The 14164-nt window shown below is 41.4% G+C and overlaps 1 protein-coding gene across 3 annotated transcripts in view; it reads right to left on the reverse strand.

Moving 5' to 3' along the window:
- Positions 1-10035: 10035 nt before the first annotated feature.
- The window catches only part of ZSWIM6 (zinc finger SWIM-type containing 6), a 166874-nt gene continuing 162745 nt past the window's right edge, over positions 10036-14164 (reverse strand). For all 3 annotated transcript variants that reach the window (XM_030566876.1, XM_030566877.1, XM_030566878.1), the window contains exon 14: positions 10036-12677. In XM_030566876.1, coding sequence (XP_030422736.1) covers positions 11815-12677 — 863 coding nt within the window. In that variant the 3' untranslated portion in view covers positions 10036-11814. The remainder of the gene's footprint in view (positions 12678-14164) is intronic.

Here is a 14164-nt window from a genome sequence, read left to right on the forward strand (position 1 = left end):
GAGCATGAGCTTTCGTGGGTGAATACCCACTTCCTCAGATGCATTCACCCACGAAAGCTCATGCTCCAAAACGTCTGTTAGTCTATAAGGTGCCACAGGATTCTTTGCTGCTTTTACAGATCCAGACTAACACGGCTACCCTCTGATACAAAAATACTAATATTAAATGTCATCATAATTCTTAGCAGTTTTATAACATTGTCATTTGCAGCTAACAAACACTTCCCAAAATAATGCAGCATTTTATATATGGGGAAACAGAGGCACAGAGGCTTTTCTAAGGTCATATAGTGAGGCAGTGGCAGAGCTAGGATAGAATACAGGTCTGCTGACTTCACATCATGCCCTATTCACTGACGAACGCTGTCTCCTTAATCCTCAACATCCTTTTTCAGGACTAGAACTCTGCAGCTCCTAATCCCAAATCCTGTGCTTTGTGCTCTAAACTGTGCTGCCTCTCTCTCATGTGTTACGAGGTAGGTGTTTCTCATTTTGTCACATCCTAGTCCCCCCAGGAATGGGGGCCCACTATTGCCACTGATAAAGGATAGCCTGGATATATTGTAAGTATCCTGGAGTGAGCAACCCAATGTGGCAAGCATGCCAGAGATACAAGTAGCTATTCTCCAATTCAGCAGGACATACTATGTAAACAGGTGCATAAAGCAGCAGTTTCACAGTGGGAGAAGTAGAGGCAGTACCATTTGAATGCATCCAATTAGATCATCTGCCCCACACCTCAGGTAAACAGACCACCTGAGCATAGGCGCCAACTCCGTGGGTGTTCCAGGGCTGGAGCACCCACAGAAAAAAAAATCGTCCCAGAACCCACCAGCAGCCCTGCTGATCAGCACCTCCTACTCCCTCCCAGCACCTCCTGCTTGGTAGTGATCAGCTGTGTTCAGAAGGCATTAGGGAAGGACAGGGGAGGAGCGGGGACTGGAAGAGGAGGGGGAAGGGGGTGAGGCAGGGGCGGGAAGAGGTGGAGCAGGGGTCGGGCACCCCTCGGGAACTGGTAAATTGGCACCTCTGCATCTGGGTACAAAAAATATGCAGATTAAAGATCAAGTCACCCATTGTCTGATGTTTGGACTTTTCCATAGCTAGAGAGCTAATTTCTTTGCAGCATACACACTTATTGACAATGATTGTGCTTCTTTCTTAATTTCTGATGAAAGCTCTGACATTGGAAAGTCCTCTTTCCTTTCATGTTGAGAATTGCTAGCAGTCATCTTTTACAGCCTGCATTTCCTGTTTAAGGAAGCTGATACACACAAAATGAATGACATAAAACTTTGAACAGAACCATATCACTTCCTTGCGAAGCATCATCACTTCTTTCTCAACTGAGAACAATGTGTATGGACCTTAATTATCTATGAGAGACAGGAACTGACCAGTTTAAGGTTCAAGGCTTTGACAGAGGATAAAAACAACACACTGTAGTTACCATGTTAAATAATAAAACCTTATTATAAACGAATCACTTGGCCTGTCAGTGGCTTAAATGAAGGCAAATGGTCAGGTATTTCAGATTCTGTGGTATGGTAAATTGGCAAACATTGGCTTTTAAATCCACATATACCTCCTAACATGATCATCACTCCTTGGTCTCTCGTCGTTAGTTATTCATTAACATTTCTCCTTTGGGTTTTTAGCTGTAATGTAGCCCACCTTATGTTTACATCCAAAACTGCCCACTGGACTGTCCAATTGCCCATCATATATTTACACACAACACAGGAACTGCTCCTGAAATGAACACATGGTGGGGAACCAGTGTTGCAAATTCTCACTTTTTATCATGTCTTCTGATCTTTGGCTTTTTTTAAGCCTCAACTCCTGGAATCATGGGATCATATGGGAGTCTCAGCTTTCATAAAGAAAAGGCTCTAGCCTTCATGGATGTAAAGAAATGCTTGAAAGCACGAATTCTAAAAGGCTCAAAAAGACTAGAAGGCATATAAAAAGAACCCAAAGTTGATTACTTTTAAAAATCTTCTAAGTTTTGAATGTTTGAGGATGACTAAACTGGGTAAGGTAGAGTTGTAATACCATCTTCACAGTCACATCACCCTGTCCCCAAACACAGAGGTACTCCTTATTTGTTAGAGATACTATGATGACCCATGGCACTGTCCTACATTGAAAACTAACCTTGCATCTGGGCTTAAGTACCATCCCCAATCTTGGGAAACTCTCTTAGCAAGGATATTAGATACATTAAAGAACTTCTTGGAGAGTGGATCAATATTTCTATATTAAAATCAGGAGCAGATGAGAAAGGCTGAGCTGGAATGGGAGGTCTCAGCATGCTTCAGGTATGCAGAAATTAAGACATGCAGTGGTCCCCTAGAACATTCTTATTCATTTGTCTTGACGTAGCACACATAAGGTCCATGAAAGTTCTACAACATATTGAATATTTGGCAGCGGGTTTTGGATTGTTCCCCCCCAGCTGCCCTGGCACCCCCTAGACATTATTAGCTGGTTAAGTTCTTATAGTAGAGTAGGTGAAAGTGGGTCAGACCAGTTGGAAAGGTCTAAAGTCAAAAGAAGTCAGTTAGAGGGCTGATGTCTGGCACAGCCTTTGCAACAGCATCTGCCTTTCACAGCTTTCTATTGTGTCTAAGCCTGGCAGGCTGAGGATGACTGAAGAGATTCTTCACATAAATATATTTCCTTCAATGACATGAACAGGACAGGCACTATGTCTTTGGTTTTTGACGTGATTATTGTATACTTTTAGTTACCATAGTAATATATTAACATGCTTAAAGTGTCAATTAGATGCACAAAAGAAATCATCATGTGTTCCTCATGACCACATATTCCCACCATTAAAAATACAGCTCCTCTTATAGCTTTACATTAATAGAACAAAATAGATCTATTATGCTACTTTCCCTCTGCAGCCTTGGCAGAATGAAAAAGATTAAATTTTGCTGTTATTTTAACAAGTACTTTAAAATATAGGAACACTATGGAATGGAGATAATTAAAACTTTCTGGTTAAACTCCTGATCTACTATTTGCTAATTCATGGCTGGAATTTGAGGCCACCAGTCCAAAACCATCGTTCTTGTCCATCGAGGGCAGAGGTACCGACAAGAGTTTGGCAACACTTCTTCCACCATTGCTGTTCTTACATTCTTCCTCCCTCCAGAGTCTCCATAGCATGAGCCAGATTAATCCTCCATGTAAGGCCCGCAGATACCATGGAGTTACAGAAAGGGGAAATTTGGCCCTGTGTCTATAAACCAACATTTGAAATATCCCTAATCACACACACACCTTATTTTCTTGCCTCACCCTTCTGACCAGCTGTGGAAACAGGGACACTTACCTCTAGAATGTGAATTACCAGAGAAAAATATAATTTTCTGGGATTTGGGCAAGAATTCAGATGCAACACAGATGAGGGTCATCTAAAGATCTAGGCAGATGGAGCCAATCCCAGACAGGTCTTGATCTCATCTAGTCTGATCTCCAAGAAAAGAATCATTGGAGGTTCCACTCTTTTCTGCTCTATCCAATGATCTGTGGACATTTCCTACCCACTTCCAAATAGAACAACTCAGCTAGGGTGGTTATGCATACAGTTTATTTATATACTCCTCAGTACACATTGTCATGCCACACGTGGGGCACATTAGGTGTGTGGTCATGCACATGCACACGTGCTCCAGCTGAACATCTTTCTAAGCTGAAGCTTCTTAAAATTGCAGTGATTGAAGGTAAAGACGAAGGAGAGGAACACCACCAAAACCCACAATTGACACACAGTTGGATACAGGGCTCTGCTCAGTCAATTGCACCTGGCCTGATGGGGCAGCAGAAATCCCAGGAATCATGACTCTTATAAATTTACTGAAAGTTTTGACACGGACATTTCTGCATCTCCCTGTGGCTTAACTGATGTTGCTGAAGGATTCCATCATGGGACACCAGGAATGTGGGATCTACTATCAGTAAATGGCTATAATCTACCCTCTTAATATTGAGTACTCCAGATACTAGGTTTCAAGTCCATCACAAAAGGACCATTAGCATGTAAGCATTAAATATTTGAATCAGTTATTCAAGAAAGGAAACTTAACTTGAAAAAGTTCCTTCCATTGAGCCCCCATGGTATCACAGGTGAAATGTAGCAAGATAATGACTATTATATTATTATTGTAGTGCCTAGCAGTCCTAGTCATGGACCAGGACCCCATCATGCTAGGTGCTGTACAACAAACTTGCTAATTACTATCAGTTTTTAGGTGAATTTCCATTTTTAGCTGCTACAGGTCAATAAGTATTTTGAACCTGTGACCTAGTTGGCTGCAAGGAGCAACAGCTGGTATAATCTTCTCCTAAGGGCAATTTTTCTTTCCCAGAGTACAAGTATCTGACATCACCTTTAGGAAATGATCAGAAATGTTCCAGCTGAAAGCCTTGTTTCTACTTCTAGTTAGGAGTCCCAATAAAGTATCTTATAAACTGTACTTACTGTACTGGCACAGTGAAGTATCCTCTAACATTTATCTACTGCGCTTTGCCATAGCACAAGGTCCAAGCATGAACCAGCCCAGCTTGTGCTATAAAAAAAAAAAAGAAGAAAAGAAAAAAAAAAAGAAGCATAAACACTGTTTATATGGACATTCTTAAACAGATTTGTTTCCACATGACAATGTGTTATTACTGAGAGTACTAGCCATAGCTGCAGGCTGAGAAAGCAGCAGAATTCAGCACCTGTTACCACAATGGTGGTTTCACAGCTTTCCACCCAATACTTGGTACACTTGAACTTTAAAATAGAGGTGTGCTATGGAGCAGGCAGAGTTGCTTTTGAGTTACATCCTGTTCTGTCCTAGTGCAGAGCAATTGACTCAGGTTGGAGGTGCTGGCCGTACAACAGAGAGGAATTCGTAAAGCAGTCTCTGTACCAATCTTGGAGGTATTTTCAAGTGATTATAAGGAATTTAACCAAATTTATATCTGGTACAATTCCACAGGCTTTGATAGAATTTCAGGAGGGATGAATCTGATCCAGTCAGTCTAAACTGGCATGACCAATGCCTTCAAACCCCTCTGTATATAAAGCACCAATTGTGACTCACTAAGGTGTAATTTATTCTATAATTTGACATAACTTCAGAAACAAAGCAAAAAAACAAAAGGTTTAACAACTTTTTCATAGAGAAACTTAGAAAGCTTGCAGCATTAAACTCACTTTTTCTTTAGTGACAAGAGTAAGTTTCTAGGAATACAATGAAGTCTGATGAGTGATGGAACATTATGGGTTTTCCATGGAATAAAAGCTAGTTCTTAATGTATACAATAAAGTTCATACTTAGAAAGTACTTAAGACCGAGTTCTACTCTTGCCTTTATATTCATATGGTAAACTCTTTGGACCAGGGACCATCTTTTTGTTCTTTGTACAGCGCCTAGCACGATGGGGTTCTGGTTCATGACTGGGGCTCCTAGATGTTACAAAGTAAATAAATAAATAAATAGCCCTACAGTATCAAAGATGCAGGCCCCCTGAATATGTGCACTGCTTCTTTCTAGCGCAGAATCAGTTATTCTACATATCAGCAGGTTTACTGTCGAATTAATTTCACCTGGTACTGTAAGATACATCCATGTAGATTTACAGTTTCAGACTATGGTCCGACACCTGAACTACTAATAGAAAGAGCACATAGAATCATAGATTAGGGCTGGAAGAGATCTCAGCAGGTCATCTAGTCCAGTCCCCTGTTCAAAGCAGGACCAACACCAACTAAATCATCCCAGCTGGGGCTTTGTCAAGCCTGACCTTAAAAACCTCTAAGGAAGGTGATTCCACCACCTCCTTAGGTAACCCATTCCAGTGCTTCACCACCCTCCTAGTGGGATCATGTTTCCTAATATCCAATCTAGACCTCCTCCACTGCAACTTGAGACCATTGCTTCTTATTCTGTTATCTGCCACCACTGAGAACAGCCTAGCTCCATCCTCTTTGGAACCCCCGCCTCAGGTAGTTGAAGGCTGCCATCTAATCCCTCCTCACTCTTCTCTTCTGTAGACTAAATAACTTGTTCCCTCAGCCTCTCCTCGTAAGTCATGCATGCACATGCATCTTACTTTTCAATTTCTCTCTCGTGTTCTTATGAATTCTCTTCTCTGTTAATTCCATATGCTACAGATCTGGAGTAAAACTGTAGCACTAAAGGAAACAGATTTTGAGATAAAGAAATGAAGAGTAGACCATTAAATTACAACGATCCCTTTGTCCATGAGACTAGTAAGTTTATGTCACAGGCCCAAGAGTTTCTCCTGAAAAAACAACCACCACCACCTGATGTGGACATAAAATAAGGGTTGAAAACCTCTAAAAAGCAAAATGAAGACAGACCTAATTCCACTGAGAAATAGTCCCTCCCCAGTTCTGATTTAGACCATGAACATATATAGGCAGAGGGGCAAAACAGAAAGTACAGCTACAAGTAAAAGCTTCAAGGGGTTCATAGGTTACCAGACAAGCTTCTCAGAAGTGGTCATCGAAACAAACACCAGCTCTTTGAAATTTCACCTAAAGTTACCAGAGGAAGGATAATTCAGTGGTTAGAGCACTGACCTATGACATGTGACCCAGGTTAATTCCCTGCTCTGCCACCTTCCTTTGTGACCTTAGTCACTTAGTCTCAGATCCTCATCTGTAGCACAGATGATTACTTCCTTATCTCACATGGGTGATGCGAGGTTCTCATGGTGACCATGGGCAGCAAGGAGCTATGTGCCACAGAACTGAGAAATACATTTTTATCCACATATTTGAGCACATGGACTCCCTTACTCAATTGGTATTGTCTTCCAAAATTAGTGTCCCTTTTGTCATTGGCTCTACAGGATGCCTTCTACCCCTAAGCAGTTCATATCCTTCTTGGTTCACCTTATAGAAGCTTGAAATGCCTGCTTTATTAGTTAACCCTATGGACCAAATTCAGCACTGGAGTAAGATAAAACTCCCATTGAAGTTAATGGTAGTTGCATGCATTTATGTCAAGGCTAATTTTAACCCAAAAGGTCTTCAGGTTTCTTTCTAAATAGGCTTCAATTTTGCTATCTACACTGTCCACAATAATGAATCCTCTGTAGAAAGGATGCCCACCTGAAGAGGTAGGTAATCACTGAGCTACATCCAAAGGCCAGATTGAGTTTTCTCTCTCTCATGCTTCATTATCCATTGGGGGGCAAGTAAGTGTGGCATTCTGTCTACACCTCTTCTAGAATAAAGAAGTCTTTTGTTTTTAAATTAGGGCATCAAAATAAGTCTTGTTTATATTTATTTTAAAAAATAATATTCTTGATCCTCACTAGAGGAGTTGGGAACTTTCAAGTCCTCTAATTGGAATCTGCTTATTGCCGAAAAGGCACTCTTACTTTCAAGAATCCCATAAAATATTCATGAGGCCTGTAGAACAGTCCTAGCATGGCAGAGGAAGTAGCCAGATGAAAAAAAAAAGGAGGATCCAGAAGGGACCAAAGCCTATGGAAAGTGGATATTGTTGAATTATGACAGCTTGGCTGTTAATTGCCTTGGGCTGGTAGTCAGACATGCATTTTACATCAGATGTGGCACAAAATCTCCCCCCATTCCTCCCCCCCCCCCAGCTAACTGGCACAAGTCTCATAGCACAGCAGATTTGGGGGCAAAGTGGCAATGCTTTGACATTTTTATTCATTAGTTGCTAATTCTCCCTTCATCTTAAGATACTTGAAGGTACTCAAACAAGGGAATGGAAGAATCACAGGAAGGAGTCAAGTGAGTGAATTCAGAGTATACAGTCTGAATTTATTGCATGGGAAAAGCAATGCGTGGTGGGTCTGAGATTGAACAAAGAAACAGAACTCCGCAAACAAAGTGAAGAATGAGTAACTAGAAAGTAAAGTAAGTGTGTCTAAGTCAACTAAATCCTAGAATGAGAGCACAAGAGTGGTCAGTTCTGTGTAAAGAGCAGTCACAGTAACTGAGGTGTTCTCATTCATTTGGTTTTAATTCGCAAGATGTGTTATATACATACAGATCCATTATTAATAATGTCAAAATACTCAATGGTATGAGAGTCTGGAAGAAGGCAGAGAAAATCCAGGATGTGCATCTGCACGGATGACTAATGTTGAAGGTGTTAAGATTTCAGCCCAGCAGTGTACAAAATATCTGGTTTACATGATATTGTTGATATTCTGGTACCACACATGTACAAAGAAAAAATGTTTAGGCCCGAGTTAAGTGCTTCTGACTATAAACAGCAGGCTCTATTGCCCCAAGTATCAGACACATAAAAGAGGACAGTCTTCATGTATCTAATATTTGCTATCAACAGAGCTTTTTTTTGCAAATTATGTGTGCCACTGGCATCTTCTATTATACAAGGCCATGTCTACATCTAAAATTTTGCAGCGCTGGTTGTTACAGCTGTATTAGTACAGCTGTATAGGGCCAGCGCTGCAGAGTGGCCACACTTACAGCAACCAGCGCTGCAAGTGGTGTTAGATGTGGCCACACTGCAGCGCTGTTGGGCGGCTTCAAGGGGGGTTCCGGGAACGCGAGAGCAAACCGGGAAAGGAGACCAGCTTCGCCGCGGTTTGCTCTCGCGTTCCCCGAATCACCCTGCAAACCGCAGGGAAGGAGACCTGCTTGCTCGGGGTTCCGGGAACGAGAGAGCAAACCGGGAAAGGAGACCAGCTTCGCCGCGGTTTGCTCTCGCGTTCCCCGATCCACCCTGCAAACCGCAGGGAAGGAGATCTGCTTGCTCGGGGTTCCGGGAACGCAAGAGCAAACCGAGGAAGGAGACCAGCTTCGCCGCGGTTTGCTCTCGCGTTCCCCGAACCACCCTGCAAACCGCAGGGAAGGAGACCTGCTTGCTCGGGGTTCCGGGAACGCGAGAGCAAGCCGGGGAAGGAGACCAGCTTGATTACCAGAGGCTTCCTCCTTCCACGGAGGTCAAGAAAAGCGCTGGTAAGTGTCTACATTGGATTACCAGCGCTGGATCACCAGCGCTGGATCCTCTACACCCGAGACAAAACGGGAGTACGGCCAGCGCTGCAAACAGGGAGTTGCAGCGCTGGTGATGCTTGCAGATGTGTACACCTTCAAAGTTGCAGCGCTGTAACTCCCTCACCAGCGCTGCAACTTTCTGATGTAGACAAGCCCCAAGTGTTGTCTCAGGATTGGTATAGATGAGAACCTTACAGTGGAGCCAACCAGATTCTCTCTCTCTCGTTCTACATGAGGGGACATTTCAGTGTAGTCTGGTTTCTGTGCATCTCAAACTCTTACCCATTTTTTATTTTGCAGCCGATAGAATATTAAGAATAGGGCACTCCTGTTACAGTGGAACATTTCCCTCTCCCAGCAAGATAACTAGTCACACAAATTAGGACTCATTAAGGTCATGAGAACTGCATCAGACCACTTCATAAGGAGTGCTTCAGAAAACTGGAGGATCCTGGATGATGACTGGTGAGTGAGAAGGCAGTGACTCATAATATTGTGTGGAATGAGCTGTTCTACATATTGTGGAATACAGAAAATACACAAGTAAACTGAAAATAAACAGAAAAAAAGTACTGTGCTACCACATATACAAATATTTTTCAAATTTCTCATACCAACCTAACCAATGCTGTTCCATGAAAATAGTGCATCAGCAAGCTGTACTTTCCACACTGGGAGATATGTCTGAACTGGCTCTATTATACAACAGACTAAGCATCTTTATTAGCAAGCAGCATTAATTCTTTCCCCATATGCCTTATCACTATATCTTTTGTCTTTATGCAAGAATGGGTAGAACTGAAATTTTTGAAAAATCACTAGTTACAAATCTCTTTTTTGGAAAGCCAAAGTTTTTTTCTCAGTATACAGATTGCTAAAGAAATGGCCATGGAATATCCTAACACAGTATTACACCAAGCATAAAAGCTGTGGCATGTAAGAAGTATAAGCTACACTTAAAGAATTGAGCTGCAGTAACAGACACCATAAAGGAGGCAGAATCAACTTTCAAAAAACTAATTTTAATCAAAACAAAAAATTGTTGATCATTAACAAGTTTATAAAACAGTGATTTAGTTACATAAATAAATTGATATCAGTGTATCAAATCTGAATTACTTTCAACTTCATGAGCATGTTTACATGGGTGATGAAGTACAACCTCTTTACCTATTATAATAAATAAAATGGAGAGCATGAAATAGTTTCTCTAAACAAAAATACCTACAAACATACCTCTAGCATGTTCTCTAATGAAGGGAACAAGAGACACTGGACAACTTTTGCACCAAAACATAAAAACTGCTTTAAAAAGCACAAGGATACAGAACCATCAGCTAAAGTAAAGACACTATACTGTAACCAAAGTTGGTATTTAATAATATAATGAACAGTTTGGTAGTTAGATCTCCAGTTTGGTTATTTTAAAGCATTAAGACAAGGCAAGATAGAAGGCTGCTTTTGTTTGAGTAATTCTAGAGAAAATAAAATATATTAAAAAATAAACTGAAAAGTAGAACAGTCATACCTACACAACTTTCTGTCCTGCACAAAGTCAAAATACCTATGCAGCATATATATATATATATATAAAATATTATATATATATATGTTATTTGTGCACAAAGGTTAGCTTATTATTAGCTCACTGCAAAGGCATAATGTATCATGTCAATCATTTTGGAAAACATTTTGTGTTTTGTGTCAAAAAGGATATTTCTTTAAGTCTTTTAGGCTAGGAGGCACAAACCCCACTTCTGGCATACTGTATTCTTAATGCTAAGGCTTGCTGCTCTGGCTGTGTATTTTGTTGTCCCTCTTTACTATAGTGCCTGTTACAAGCATGTGTGTATGTGTGTATACATATACATATATATGTATACACAGATTGTGTGATTTCCCCCAATAGGTATCAGTCCAACTATGCAATTCAAAAGGTGGCTCTGCATAGATGCCCAGCATATAGTTCACCACCTGAGCCAACCCTGAAGCAAGGCGCACTTTAGTCCTTCTGATAGGTTCTTTTTTTTTGTTTGTTTAAAACCAAGCTACTGCAGCTTCAAGTATTTTGCATTACATAGAATTTTTTTTATAAATTAGTTAGTTATATTTTTTCAATATTCAGACATATACTATAATATATATACAGTACAATAAATGCTCTCATTCTTTTTTTAATTTTTTTTTGATAAATCCCTGAGAATGTATGTTGACAGTCGCTAAGTTTCCACATGCACAAGCATTGTGTGCCATGCTTCTGGATGAACAGCACTGCAAAGCCACGTGGTCAGCCTTTTAACTATTACTATTTCATTTGTTGGTTTGTTTAACTATGTTGAAATGTAAGGATGAGTTACAAAGGAGTAAAGCTGGATCCATTCGAGGTACTTATCACAGGATGGAGGTGTTTGGTTTGGTTTTTAAAGCCATTGCAATATATATTTTTGTTTTCGAGGCTGTGAACGTATACAGAAAGAACAGGAGAGCAATGTGGGCTTTTGCCACTTGACAACATATACTCAGTGTAAACCAAACCTTTTTTTAACCTCTCTCTCATACAAAATAGAAAAAGAAAAAGAAAAAAAAAAAAGGAAAAAAATAAACACACAAACTTTCACAACATGACAATTTAGTTTGCAAACTCAATATAACTATACACATATAATACCGGTGTGGCTCTGTTTCTTTAAGTTAAAAAGGATACAAAGGCAGGCTCAAGTAAAAACAAACCACCCCTTCCCTTCCCTTCCCTCCCCTCCCCCCGCCCTCACACATTTTTGTCAACCAAACCGTTCACGAACCAACATCATCAGTTTCTTTTTGCCTTTGTATATTTGTTTTAGGTTGTCAATAAACTGTGTAAACTGAATGTGTCCATCATGAGCCATTAAGAAAGTCTCTCGGGCCTTACTAAGGAACTCTATAAACTCACTATAGTGTCGAGGGCTGATGTGTGTGAGTCGTGAATGTGTTGTATTAATGTAGGCTCCAATCGTGGCATCCAGGAGTTGCCTTAAAGGGGCTTTGTCCAGTGACATGAGCTTACCAGAGTTCCTCCTTCCATGAAGTCCCACCATTCCAGGCGTGGTCAAAGTACACCTACGCAAAATGTCTGACAGTACTGTTGCACATTTGACACTTTTGACCACCAGAGGTATTATAGCTGCAAGCTCATTTTTCCCAAGGGAGTGGCTGAGCGCACATGCCCACAAAACGTCGTTAATGGCAGGGTGTGTGTCCTGATTGTAACTCAAGTTGAGATGGTTCATGGCCAAAGTGGCCAGCTTGTAGGCCCGCATAGGGTAACCACGATGTTCCATATAGCGTGCTATAGTAAAAAGCTGCGTATAGCTCATGCCTTTTGTAGCAGCATCTAGAACAATTTGGTAAGCGGTCTCAAAAGCTATGTGATCCTTTTCACATAAGGTCAGTGCAGAGAGGGCACAGTTTTGAGGATCCTTCATGGCACACTGTAGAGCAAGCGTCCTAGCACTGCTGGCCAGTTTCTCCTGCTGAAGGCAGTCCAGATGCAGACGGACAATGGTGCTGTTGGACATCACTGTTGTAGCAACAATACTAGTGGCCTCAGTTGGAGTGAAAAGTGTAAACCAGTTCTGCATGATGCTATCCAGTGCATAAACACCTGTGAGAGACAGAGACAGGATCATGAACAATTGACAATCACTAGGATTCAATCAGAAAGAGGCTCTCACCACAACTTGTTTTTTTTTCAAACTAAGCCTAAGAAGTTATCAGTACGTCCAACCACCTGCTATTTATGCAACCAAACTCAATGGAGATAACATGATGGGAAATGCACATTAAAATAACACTACTCTGCATTCTCTTTCAAGTTCTCTAACAGCTTCAGTGACTCTACAAAAGTCACATGATAAAGTTTTAACTTCCTGGAAAGACATCTTGTTTTTCTGGTTATTTAAGATAATGCATTTTGGATAACAAGTACTGGCTCCTACATGTGGGGCCAGTTACAGAACTAAAAAATCTCAACATCTGACCGAGCAGCTCAAATCAACCCTCAAAATCTAATTTTTAGAACTATTTCACCTCCTTTTTCTCTATGTCAATAGTCCTGTCATGGCAGGGCAAAATGTTTTAAGTTATCTCAAAACTGCTCATGTGTTTGTATTTGGCACTAAAACTATAGGGTGGGCCTCACAAGGGAGACATGGGAATATGTCAAGGGAGGCGCAAGCTGCGTGGTTTTGTTTTTTGTGAAGAGCTCTGCCTGTCAGCCCCAGGTGGCTGGGGCTCATGCAGAAAGGCCGAGCACACCCACCCAAGAGGAGGGAAAAAGGAAACAGATGGAGCTCTGCCACCTGAGATTGGTTTTGACCCCCAATCCCTCACCAGGAGGCAGCAGGGCTTTGGCTGTCAGCTCCAGGGTGCCAGCAGCAATGCAGAAGCAATGAGTGGCAATGGAGTGCTAAATCTGCTGTGAAAAGTGATATTGACAAATATCACTTTTCACATTCCCATCCTTATTTCTGCACTGCTGCTGGTGGAGGTGCTGCCTTCGGAGCTGGGCACCTCATAGACTTTAAGGTCAGAAGGGACCATTATGATCATCTAGTCTGACCTCTTGCACAATGCAGGCCACAGAATCTCACCCATCCACTTCTACAACAAACCCCTAACTTATGTCTGAGTTATTGAAGTCCTCAAATTGTGGTTTGAAGACCTCAAGCTGCAAAGAATCCTCCAGCAAGTGATCCGTGCCCCATGCTGCAGAGGAAGGTGAAAAACCTCATCAGCAGCTGCTTCTCTCTGCTCTGCCTTCAGAGCTGGGTGGTGGTATATGTACTGGGGGATGGTGGGGGCTGGGGGGGGGGGAAGAAGAGAGAAATGATTACAGAAACAAAGAAGGGTGGGGGGGGAGAGAATCAGATATGTTTGAGAACCACTGTACTAGAGTATTCAATTATAAACATGCTTCCAGAACAATTTTATACCAACTGATATGTTCCTTCAGAGGGAAATATTCTTTGCAATACGTGCTACTGGTTTTTCTACTTGTGTGCAGTGTTCTTTAGTACCATTTTACTGCTCTTGTGGGAGAGAACAGTGACTATAGGCAAGTAGAGTGCCTTATTATGGCTAGACCGTAAT

This window comes from Gopherus evgoodei, chromosome 6, assembly GCF_007399415.2.
Source record: "Gopherus evgoodei ecotype Sinaloan lineage chromosome 6, rGopEvg1_v1.p, whole genome shotgun sequence".
NCBI classification, from domain to species: Eukaryota; Metazoa; Chordata; order Testudines; family Testudinidae; genus Gopherus; species Gopherus evgoodei.